Genomic DNA, 12,180 nt, shown 5'->3' on the forward strand with positions numbered 1-12,180 from the left:
ATATGAACATAAATGAAAAAATTCAACAACAATAACAAACAAGCTTTATTCAAATTCGAATTAAACTTAAACAAAACAAATAAACATATTCAAATCACTAATCTCCAAATAATCAATTGATCTTTTTAAATTAAATCCAACAAAATTATAACAAAGATACATGATTCAAAAATAAAAAATCAAAACATAACTTCACATTAAATCACTGAATTAAAAACGAACTTCAAACAAGATGAACACGAATTAAATCTACAACAAACAACGGATTCAAGCGATTTAAACTAACATTCTTTTATATTAACACTAAATCCTTTTAAATTAATAAAACAAACTGAAAAATAATTAAATGAATCTTCAATTTAAATCTAGCAACATTATAATTAACTAATCAATTTCTACCTAAAAAAATAAACAAGAACAATAAAACAAACATGAAACAAATTGAAGAAAAATAAGAAAACGATAAATACGAATTGGTTAAACAACTAACCGGAACGGAACGACGATAAATTTGAATGAGAACAAATATGTCCGGACACGATTATCGCGCCAAGACTGCCAACGACCTAACGGATCTTGAATTCAACGACGAACTCACCATCCTTTTAACCTTGACGAACTTAAAACGACGATCGACGACCTCGACAAAACTTCAAATAAACGAAATGGTGGCAGCGGCCCAGCTGAAACAAGATAGCTGCTCGTCGAGCAGTGACAACGCAGCAGAGGCGAGGTGCGTTTGGACGTAACAGAGCTTGAAACTCATACACAGTCGAGGTTGATGAAGCAGTGGCGACCATGGATGTCGAGCTCAAGCTTGAGCTCGACGAAGAAGACGAAGACAGACACGGCGGGAAGCAGCTGAAGCAGAAACGTGAGCAGCACCAGCAGCAATGGCGAAGCAGCAGCAGCGACACGGAGGAGCTGGGAGGCGAGGTGAGGCAGCCATGGCAGTCCGCGCGACGAAGAAGACGTAGCTGGTCGTTTGGAGAAGGTCGACGCAGAGGAAGTAGCTGTGGCTGGTTGGAGATGACGAAACAGTGGCAGCTGCCATGTGAGAGCATCGAAGCTCAGCCATGGTTGGACATGGCAGAAGCTCGAATGGGGACGATGAAGTAGATGACGAGGGAAGATGTGCTCGTGTGAGTGTCTTGACGCAGTTGTGTGCGTGTGCGTCGATGAGGAGCTTGGAGGTGGAGGGTGACGAGGCTGGTGAGGGCAGCCATGGCTGTGTAAATGGAGATGGAGAAGATGGATTTTGGAGAAGAGGAGAGGGGATGGGGGCGGGTGAGTTTTAGTTTAGGGTTTTCTTTGTTTTTTTTTTTTTTACGATAGGGGTGTTGGGTCTTTGGGGTTATGGATCGGGTCGACCCGGTTTGAAATGGACCGGGTCGTGGGGAAGGTTGGACAATTTTTTGGGCTTGTGGCTTACAATTGAAGAAGTGGCCCAATCCGATTTTTCTTTGCATTTTTGCCCTCAAGATAGGGGTGTTGGGTCTTTGGGGTTATGGATCGGGTCGACCCAGTTTGAAATGGACCGGGTCGTGGGGAAGGTTGGACAATTTTTTGGGCCTGTGGCTTACAATTGAAGAAGTGGCCCAATCCGATTTTTCTTTGCATTTTTGCCCTCTTTTCTTTTTTTATTTTTCTAAAACTAAATTATAAAAATACTTAAATTATTATTAAGAACTAAATTAAGTTATAAAACCGCAAATTAACTCCCAATAACAATTAACGCACATTTAAGTAATAATTAAGCGTAAAATTGTATATTTGGACATTAAATGCTAAAAATGCAAAAGATGCCTATTTTTGTAATTTTTATTTTTTGTAAAACAAACTTAATTACCAACAATTGTTGAATTAAATCCTTCATGCAAAATGCGACATATTTTTGTATTTTTTATTAATTTAACAAATAAACATGCACAGACAAATACAAATAATTATCCAAAAATGTCACAAAATTCTCAAAATTGCACACCAAGGAAAATCATTTTATTTTGAATTTTTGGGAGTAATTCTTTCATAGGGCAAAAATCACGTGCTTACAATGCTCTTTGACTGTTAGGTCAATGCTGATTTAAAAATAATAATTATTTAAATTTCACGTGGCAACTTCTTATTGGTCGAAATTAAAACATCTAACCTATTAGAAAGACTAACCCATATCTAACCATTTTTCGGACTAAGCCGCCCCAAACATTAACCCGACCCGAATAAAAAGTTAAAAAAAAAAAAGGCGCGCCAGTTCCATCTAACTCTGGGTTATATACCCCTACTGTCATACTTTGGAACAAAAATACTCCTATTTTGGATGGAGTGTCACGTGGCAGCACCAGATTAAAACGACCCATTTCTTTTTTTTACCCAACCCGTTTTAAAAAAAAAAACCACAACCAACCCCTTATTTAGTTTTTTTTTTAAAAATTCAGTTTTCAAAAAAAAAAAAAACTATTTTGTTAAAAAACGAAAATATTTTTTTCAGTTTTTACAAAAAAAAAAATGCTTTAAAAAAATGAAAAAAATGTTGAAAATATTTTTTCAGTTTTTTAAAAACGAAAATATTTTGCTAAAAACAAAAAAAGTCAGTTTTTACAACAAAAAAAATCAGTTTTTACAAAAAAAAAATGCTTTAAAAAATTTGAAAGAAACGGATTTTTTTTTGTTTTGTAAAAACTAGAAAAAATAAAAAGAAGACTTTACTAAATTAGTAGACTACTGGTGCATTAGTTTAAAAAAATGAAAATATTTTGCAAAATATTTTTTTAAGTTTTACAAAAAAAATAATAATTATTTTTAATTCAGCATTGACCTAATGGTCAAAGGATATAAGTGAACCAAAAAAGTGGACGGGGATATTTTTAGCCAATAGGTGGATGAAGGGTATTTTTAAATCACTTTTAACCCTTTTCCGTATTTAAAAAGTGGACAAGTTTATTCTAATGCGAAAATATCGCCAAATATAACTTATAATTTGCATTCAGCATATACGACTATGGACGGCTTTTGTCTATTCTTTTCACTATGCTTTTTCTTTTAAGTCTCATTCTAAATGCATTTTGTATATTCATGGTATTCTCTAAAAAACAACACACCACTGTTAAGTTAAAAGTGCAGATTTGAGGGAAAAAATCTATAATATGAATGTGTGAAACCGACGCCTACCACATGATTTTTTTTTTGGTTCACGTAGCATTTTCTAAAATAAATTATACTTTTTTCCTTTTCAAATCCATTAATTTTTTAAATACTCCATTGTTTTGGCTAGAACTACTTTTTTTTATATGATCTTGCGGATTTTTGGATTCTATTTGGAGTTGAACGTCAAATCAAAATAGAACGTTGAACTTATTACTTATACCACAGACATGTAGTGGGCGTTTGGACATAAAGAATTGTAAAATCCCCCAAAAGAAAAGTAAAAAAAAAAATCAAGTAAAAATGGTATTTGAAAATTAGAGTTGTGTTTGGACATGAATATAACTTTGGGTTATTTTGAAGTTTTGTGAGTGATCTGAGTGAAAATTTTAAAAATCAGCTTTTTTGAGTTTTTCAAATTTTCAAAAAAATCCAAAATTCTTCAAGTGAAAATTAAAAAATTTATGAACAAACGCTAATTTCGAGAGAAAAGGCAAAAAAAATTCGAAAAAAATGATTTTTTTTATGTCCAAACGGGCTCGTAATTTCTTCAAACGTTTTGTATTTATATTTCCAAGTCCTAATAATAAAGAAAAAAAGTTGTATGCACAATTAAAAAGAATGCAGTGGCCTTCCTCTTTCTAAATTTGGTGTTGTCAATTGCAAATTCTGCATCAGCGTCAAACAAAGACCATGTTATTGCAGCAACATAGAGCACACCCACAATAGTACTGTTTAGCCTTAAAAGATGCTACTTTTGTTCCCTTCATTATGTAAGCATAGAAGTTAATCAAGCTATAAATTGCATAACAATGTGCAACTTTTTTATACCATCGGGGTAAAATGATCTACAACACGTAAATCTCCATATTAAGCCTAATTTGGTAATATATAAATAAAGTAAACAATCTGCTATAACAAGTTAGAACACACTAATAGTGTAAAATATCAACAACACTATCAGCATATATAAGTTAAATTTATTACATTATCAGCAAGCAAATACAATCTCCGCAGCATCAAGTTATTCAAGAAACATGCAGATTCTGATCTTTCATCGCATCTAATTGAGCTTGTGACTAGGAAAACCAAGGTGAACCATTTCTCACCCTGTTGAGATAGCAATAATGCAGAAAACAGAAGTACAATTGGAGAAAAAAATGGCTGCCAAGGAAAAAAGAGAATATCAGTAATGGTTACATGCACCAGACACAACATATTAATTGCACCTTTATTTTACCACTTGAACGGCAGAAGAAGATAAGTGAAGCCTGAAGGTGCCCAGGACACCTTGCTGTTACTGAGTATCCTTGCTAGTACAAGTTAGTTCCTTTAAAAGGCACAGGCTGGGTGTCATTTACTGAAACCTGAAGATTCCATAGGAAAAAGGGGGATAAGCACAGGTCGAATAGTGGCAGATATAATATGAATGAAGCCTATAATGAATTGAATAAACATATATGGTGCCTTAGAGAGAAATCAGGGTATAACTGCGTCCTAAACTACAGTATGCTCCAATCAAGAAAAGGATAGAATTCCATGCACAAGTTTGTATTGCACGTTTAATCTCTAACTCCGTAAATAGAACAATACTTCTATGCAACTTCACTGAAATTTTAAGGCTAAATATAACTCCAATGACTTTTCTTGTGCACAAAACTTGGGCAGACTTGCACACAAATGTGACCACGGGTTGATAAGTATGATACCATATGTGAATATAAACCAGAACAGATTGAAATCCATATTCACAAACCTCAGAAATGACAAGCTGCTCTGCCGTAACTTCATTTCAGGAAGATACGTAACCTAAATAAGGCACCAAGAAGTGGTACAGCAATAAGCTGCACAAACAAGTAAGAAGGCCGTGAAATCGACAAGGCCAAAGCTTTAGAACAGATAAAGAATGAATAACGAGACCAAAAGAAAGCAAAATTAAGAAATAATTACTTTTTTGAAGATCAAGGACATTATCTTACTTGAGTATCAAAGTCCTCAAAGATTGTGGATAACAGTGAGTAGCATCAAAAGTGCTTTTTAGTTTTTGGTGCTGTACGTCATCTTCTGAATGAAGAAGCTAACAACAGCATTGTTAGAGCCGAATAGGCTAACAAGTTGTATGTAAACTAACAATGTCTTTGTTCAAGGATCATCAATGCTGATTGCAACACTTCTCTAGCCTTTCTATCTGGCGTACATCCAGCGGATTCCATTTCACTATATATCTTGGGGACCTAACAAGCAACAACAAATTAGAGCCAAATAAATGCTGCTAAATATAGAAAAAGTTCAGTTAGCATATAATTTCCATGATTTCTACTCCCTTTTCTCACTGAAGCCAGAAAAGAAATCAAATCATTTATCTTTTTACCTGATCAAACTTCTTAGCCCTCATAAAAGCCTTCATTAAAGTACTATAAGTAACCACATCAGGAGTAATACCCTAGAAAAATAGCAGCACCACTATCAGCAAAGTTTATCTCAGGAAGTATGCCTGAGGAAAAGTTGGAAATGTTTAAGGACTTACCATCTCCCTTATGTGCTGGTAAATTGATAGTGCCTCCATATGCCTACCAGCAGTCCCGAAAGCATTGATAAGCACATTTAGCATTATAAGGTTTGGTTCCATTCCTTCGGCTTCCATTATCTGCAGAACCTTTACAGTCTGCTCACATAATCCCTGCACACAAGGCAAGAATATAAAAAAAAATGGAATATCCTCAAAGCTGCTTAAAGATACTATCTCAAAAGAAGTAATATGCAGGTGAAGGAAATATTAATTGCATAGATACAACAACAACAACAATAACAACATACCAAGTGTATTCCCACAGTGTAGACTACAACAACAACAACAACGACCCAGTATAATCCCACAAGTGGGGTCTGGGGAGGGTAATATGTACGCAGACCTTACAGTGTAGACTGAAAAATGTAAAAAGAGACCTCAAGTATAAGGAGAACAAGAATACAAGCCATGCCAGAAATTAAGACAAAGTAAATGGAAGGCCGATGTTTAAGTCTCAACTCGACCCAAAAACTCTTTCTAAAGTTATCTAATCCAAGATTTGCACTACCATCGTATAAAGTGACAGAATTAAGTCATGCCACTGATCCCATGTTGAAAATATTCACATCTCAATGAAAGAATTTGCAATTTGAAGACACTCCCAGAGTCATTCCTCATACCATAATGTAATACATCCCAAAATCAATTTTTCTCTTCTTCTCTTACAACCTATGCTGTATCTCAACCAAAAAATAGATAACTGGGGACCAGGGGATAATCCGTCCATCAAATATTTCTCCCATTTCTTCACCCGACAACAAAATAATAAGGAACTAAATTAGCAATCAGTTAAAAAACTTGGATTGAATATTTGGAAGACCGTAGTTTCCTTACCTTCTTTCTAGAACAAACTATGTATTAATATCTTTTTGCACCCAACTATTCAGATATGCTTCGAACTAACATATTTCTTTAGTTGCGAAGAGAACCTAAAATGGTCAAATGCTACGAATTTAATCCAATTTAAAGACTAGGAACATGAAAGTCATGCACATACCAATCCTGAGAGATGGACTTTCAATCAGAAGACTACTTACCTGCGTGCTAAATCTCCAACTTTCAATCTATCTGCACACTAAGTCCCAAGGGCCCTCAGGCACCTTCCTCCACCCCCACACCCAAAATGGAAAAGAAGAAACATATTGAGGCTACGACCTACTCAACTAGTGCACACGTTTTCAGATAATCATTAACTATTTTATGTTTAAATATATAAGCAAAGGAACAGCACAACACCTCACCTGCTGAGCATAGGCATGGGCCAGGACACAAAAGATGCTAGGTGAAAGCTGAAGACCTTCCAATTTCAGAGCATTTAAACAATACTCTGCATCCTGAAATCTACCCTGCTGGCCATAAATATCAACCAAGACAGCGTAAATAGCCCCACTCTTGTGATGTCCTCTCCCTTGCATATTCTTGAGAATTTTATTAATAACATCCCACCTACCCTGCTCCACTAAATGGGTAATAATGATAATGAAGATCTTTGGATCAGGGTATAGTCCTTGTTCTTGCATCTCATCGAACAAATCTATAGCAGCATCAAGATGCCCAAACTTGCAATGCCACCGGATCAAAGAATTCCATGTTCGAAAATCAGGCTTTATGCCATCTCGGCGCATTTTTTCAAACACTTCTAAGGCCTCTCCCAACTCACCATACTTGCCAAAAGTATCAATGATGCTATTAAAGAGACGCTTATCCAATCGTAACCCCATCTCACGGATCTCTTCCACAATGCCTAGTGCTTTTTTCCACATCCCATTGTCCCTATACAGTTCAATTATTTTACTATACACAAAAGAATTTAAACCATAACTTTCTCTCCTCATTTTGGAGACAATCGACCAAGTATCCTCCAACCGCCCAGCATTGACATAATACTCAAGCAAGATCTCATAAGTTTCTTGGTTTCTCTCAACATCCAAATCTTCAAGAAACATCAAGACCTTATCTGCTAGCCTTAAGAAGCCTTTTCGCAAGAAGCTCCTAAGTAACGCATTGACCACCTTTACCCCTGGCCTGCGACCAGAAGATAACATTTCATGAAAGATTGCATCAGCTTCCAAGGTCCTGCCAACACTTCCAAGAGCAGCGATCAAACTGGAATAAGACAAATAATTTGCATGAAAACCCAAAGCCTCCATCTGGGAAAGCAACCCCATTGCCTTATCAACATCACCTTCACTACACAACTCACAAATGGATGCATTGTATAAATCATAAGAAATCTCCTCACCATTTATATGAAAACTCTGCTGCTCATTACTCGAGTAGTCAATGGTTCCAAAACGACAATTAACTAAAAAGCCACATCTTTTAGCTCTACTTTGCAATATAAGCTGAATAGACGTATGTAGCATCTTGCGTTTGATTGGATCAACGTGATGCTTCAGATAAACAGGGACAAGATCCCACACACCATGACGGCATATAGCTGGACTGGATCTAAAAAGAAGATTTTGTCGCATCTGCATGCTCTTTTGCAGGAAGTATGCTCGCTGCAACTAAAAATGGTTAGAGAGCCATTGCTATTAAAGAACTGTAATTTGTAAACAAAAGATGTATTCTTTCTTGCTATATCCACACAATCTTAACAGGTAACAAATGCAAAATTCTCCAGCGAACTGATGAAGTTAGCCCCAATAGGTTATTCTGCCACCAGGACAGATTACATATTTTTGGCTTTGATTAACTTCAGAAGTAAAATGAAATCTGTGGCTGCTAAGCTCCAAAGTGTTGTCAAGCTTGGCAATGTACACACACACACACACACATATAGCCCCTCCATTTCAATTTTATGGTAGTATTTGACGAGACACGCAGTTTAACAAAGAAAGATAGACTTTGAAACTTATGGTTTTAAACATGCTACAACATTTCTATGACAAGCATGCTATTAAGGATAAAAAGAAAATTTTGAAGTTAAATTGTTTCCAAATAGAGAAAAGTGTTGAAACATACTAATTCGGAAATAGACCCACATAAAATGGAATATAGGGAGGCAGGGAGTAACAAAATTGCTAACGACAGCTCCCCATTCACACACTTTATCAAACAGAGCAAAGGCAAGGCCAAAATGCTGCTAACATTTTTGGAATAGGCTGAGCTTTGGGAGTAATTAGCAAATGTCCAACTTAAATCCCTTTTACAGATAATTTACAGAAAACTGAGGGTTCTGTTAGTAGCGGAACCAACCATGAGTCCAGCGCATAAGGTTAAACTCTATATATGTGTGTGTGAAAAATAGATTGATATTAGAATTAGATATGCTTTTCAAAAACCATACCCAGCTCAGAATTACAATTCTGAATTCGCCAATTGGCCACTGGTTCCGTAATGAATAACAGGAGACATAATCATTTGGTAAAGACATTAGTGATTTTTGTGTCCAGAAAGGGACGAAGGGAGAACTTACAGTTCTATTTCTGACTGTCGAAATTGATAAAATGGAGCAACTTTCCAGCCGAGGGAGGGTCCGTCCTTGAAACTTCTTTATTCTCCACTCAGCATATCTTTTATATTAGCAAAAAGAAATTGTGTTTCACAAAAATGTTGCTACATTTAATTTTGTCAAATTCTTGTTCCTTAATGGAGTAAATGCAGACCAATTTAACGTGAAAAAAGCTGTTTAAAAAATCTTATGTAAAACGTATACATAAATACTTTCAACCTAACGAAGAACATAAATTAATATTCTTATAAATACTCCTGTATTTCAAAAGGAATGAAAAGGTATGGTCAATATTTTAATTACAACTTACATTTTTTATTAAATAATTATGATAAACCATAATTTTATAAAAAAGGCTATTTTACTCCCAATAATAATAGTCATATAAATTGGAATAGCCGGAGTATTATTTTGTTAAAGTAAAATGGTGTCTGAAAGAAATGAGAATAAAAAGAAAAAGTGTAAGGATATATTGAGCATTAGGGTTGTAGTTAGTAACGGGCATGTGAACGGCTTAGGAAGCTAAATAATAAGTGAGCTGAGATAAACAGATAAGATTAGAAGTGGGAAGAATAATTAATCGGATGGCCCAGATTGAGTCCCAATGGTTATAACAGTCAAACAGTGGGAAGGAGCTAGTTATTGAGAATCTGTTATCTCTTTCTCCTACTTAATGCTGTATTTTGGGTCGGGGCCGGGCCTAAATGGGTCAGATGGGTCGGGCTTAGCGGGCTTGGGCTCTGGCGGTCCCGGGCCTCACGGTCCCGGACTTCGTGGGCTCAACGGGTGGAATCAGCCCGTGACGGGCCTAAGCCCATATGGTCCTGGGCTAAACGGGCCGGGCTCGTGGGCTTAGCGGGCCTAACGGGCTTTTATATTGCCGGGCTTTTTTTAATTTTTTTTTTAAGGCAATTTCTTGTAAACCATATCATAAATAATATATATGTAGAAATCTAATTATTAAAGTGTTTGACGAAAAAGTAAAATAACAAAACAATAGTAAAACTAAATTGCCATGCATAATAAATTAATAAGAAAGTACAACATGAAGCATAAATACGTCTCATAATTTTAAAATAACACAAATTGTTGAAATATCTTAAAGACGAATTTGCGGATAAATACCATCAACACAATACGTTATATGCCTCCTTAAAATGCATGTGGTACACCCTGAACGAAAATTTAAGACTCTTCCACAGTTCTTGCATTTTAATATTTGGCCTTCTTCATTTTCTTCAAGCACTTCATAGTAGTGCGAAACAAATAAGCGCACTCTTTCCGAACGAGGCATGATGTAACTTGAAAATTAAGATTGAGACTTGAAGTCTTGAAAATTGGAGATTGAGAGATTGAGAGAAATTTAGATTGAGAAATGAGTATTGAGTATTGAAATGAAGAAGAAGGAGGAGGGTATTTATAGTGTTAGAGAAGGTTAGTTTTGTAAATTGAACAAAAAAACAGCTATTTGTGCAATATGACCATTGGTGGTCATTGGGGGTGGGACCATCATTTTGAATTTTGAAAATTCTTGTTTTGTAGTATATATAGTATAGTAGTATAGTATATAATATATATATAATATATATATATATATATATATATATATATATATATATATATAGTATACTAGTATAGTATACTATATATAGTATGTTATGTATATATATTTCCAAATATAATTTCTTATAATGTTTTGTAGTATATATATAGATTTTCTTGTAGTATATATTGTATGTTATGTATATATATTACCTTATATATTTTCTTGTAGTATATATTGTATGTTATGTATATATATTCCCTTATATATTTTCTTGTAGTATATATTGTATGTTATGTATATATATTATAGCTTATAAATAATTGCAAGTTAAAGACAAAAAAATATTGCAAAAAGATATTCAAGGGCATGTCTTATAAAATATTGCAAAAAGGTATTCAAGGGCATGTCTTATAATTTTTATTACCAAAAATGGTATATCTTTCTTAGTCTTCCTCTCCCCAATGGAATGAGCACAACAAGGTACTAATACCACCATTAAAAGGGAAAAAAACTAAAAGAAGATATGCCAAAAAGTACAAGGTACACCATAATCTACATTGTATCTCTAACAAATTTTATAAATCCTTCAAGGTTCGGAGGAGGTTGCGTTGGTGGTGGTGGAAAAGAAGCTTGTTCATCACCACTTCCGGGCGAAGCAGCATCCTCCGCAAGTTCTGCCATCATTTCTTCATAAGCTTCATCTACCGCCGGTTGTGATTCCGCAATTCCAAAGTTTCTTCTTTCCGAGCGGATCCAATCTCTGAACAGTACAGATTTTTCCAAGCTCTCCCTCATTGACGCTCTATGATCACCTATTTGAAGTCTTGCTTGACTGAAAGCGCTCTCTGATGCAACAGTTGAAGCTTGAATAGATAAAATATCCCGAGCCATCCTTGCAAGAACCGGAAAATGTTTTTCCCTTGCCTTCCACCATTCCAAAAGATCAAAAATGCCGTCTGGATTTTCCTTTTCAAGTCCATGTGACCAATAAACTTGAAGCTCATTTAGATGTGAAGTTTCATCATAATTATCACCTTGAGAACCCCTGAACACCGTCCAAGATTTAAGTGTTTTAAGCCCGCAACTCTTTAGACGATTGTGAACTAGACGAAGTAGGGGTTGGAACATTTGGCCTAGCATGCTCTAAGGCAAGTTGATAATCATTATAAATTGTTTGAGCATTAATTTTAATTGAGGCTTTTGCATCTGCAAGTGTAGCAAATTCCTCATTTGAAAGATCTAAAGCCTTATAAATATTTGAGTACCAAAAATGAGGACCTCCTAATTTCATTGTAGGATTTAACATTGCAGCAACACCATAAATAGGAGGGATAGGGAAAAAATATTTTTTAAACTTTTCTTTCATTGCATTTATAGCAAGTTGATAAATTTCCCCACCCTCCGAAAATTCAACAAACAAATCACATAGTGCTGCAATATAAACTAAACAGTTTGAAATAGTAGGAT

At 35.2% G+C, this 12,180-nt stretch overlaps 1 protein-coding gene across 3 annotated transcripts; it reads right to left on the reverse strand.

Moving 5' to 3' along the window:
- Positions 1–3,943: 3,943 nt before the first annotated feature.
- Positions 3,944–9,286, reverse strand: LOC104223862 (putative pentatricopeptide repeat-containing protein At5g36300). 3 transcript variants are annotated; one of them, XM_009775378.2, is made up of 8 exons: positions 9,132–9,286; positions 6,952–8,214; positions 5,669–5,821; positions 5,513–5,584; positions 5,121–5,375; positions 4,898–4,985; positions 4,382–4,508; positions 3,944–4,305 (listed from the first exon to the last, which is right to left on the reverse strand). In XM_009775378.2, exons 2-5 carry the CDS (start codon positions 8,188–8,190, stop codon positions 5,268–5,270), a joined length of 1,572 nt encoding a protein of 523 aa, XP_009773680.1. In that variant the 5' UTR covers positions 8,191–8,214; positions 9,132–9,286; the 3' UTR covers positions 3,944–4,305; positions 4,382–4,508; positions 4,898–4,985; positions 5,121–5,267. The 3 variants fall into 3 exon arrangements, with proteins under 3 accessions (XP_009773680.1, XP_009773679.1, XP_070021594.1); XM_009775377.2 differs by lacking the exon at positions 9,132–9,286 and adding an exon at positions 9,003–9,125; XM_070165493.1 differs by lacking the exon at positions 9,132–9,286 and adding an exon at positions 9,003–9,125 and having other exon boundaries at positions 6,952–8,220.
- Positions 9,287–12,180: the final 2,894 nt, after the last annotated feature.

Source organism: Nicotiana sylvestris, chromosome 12 (assembly GCF_000393655.2).
Source record: "Nicotiana sylvestris chromosome 12, ASM39365v2, whole genome shotgun sequence".
In the NCBI taxonomy this organism is placed as follows: domain Eukaryota; kingdom Viridiplantae; phylum Streptophyta; class Magnoliopsida; order Solanales; family Solanaceae; genus Nicotiana; species Nicotiana sylvestris.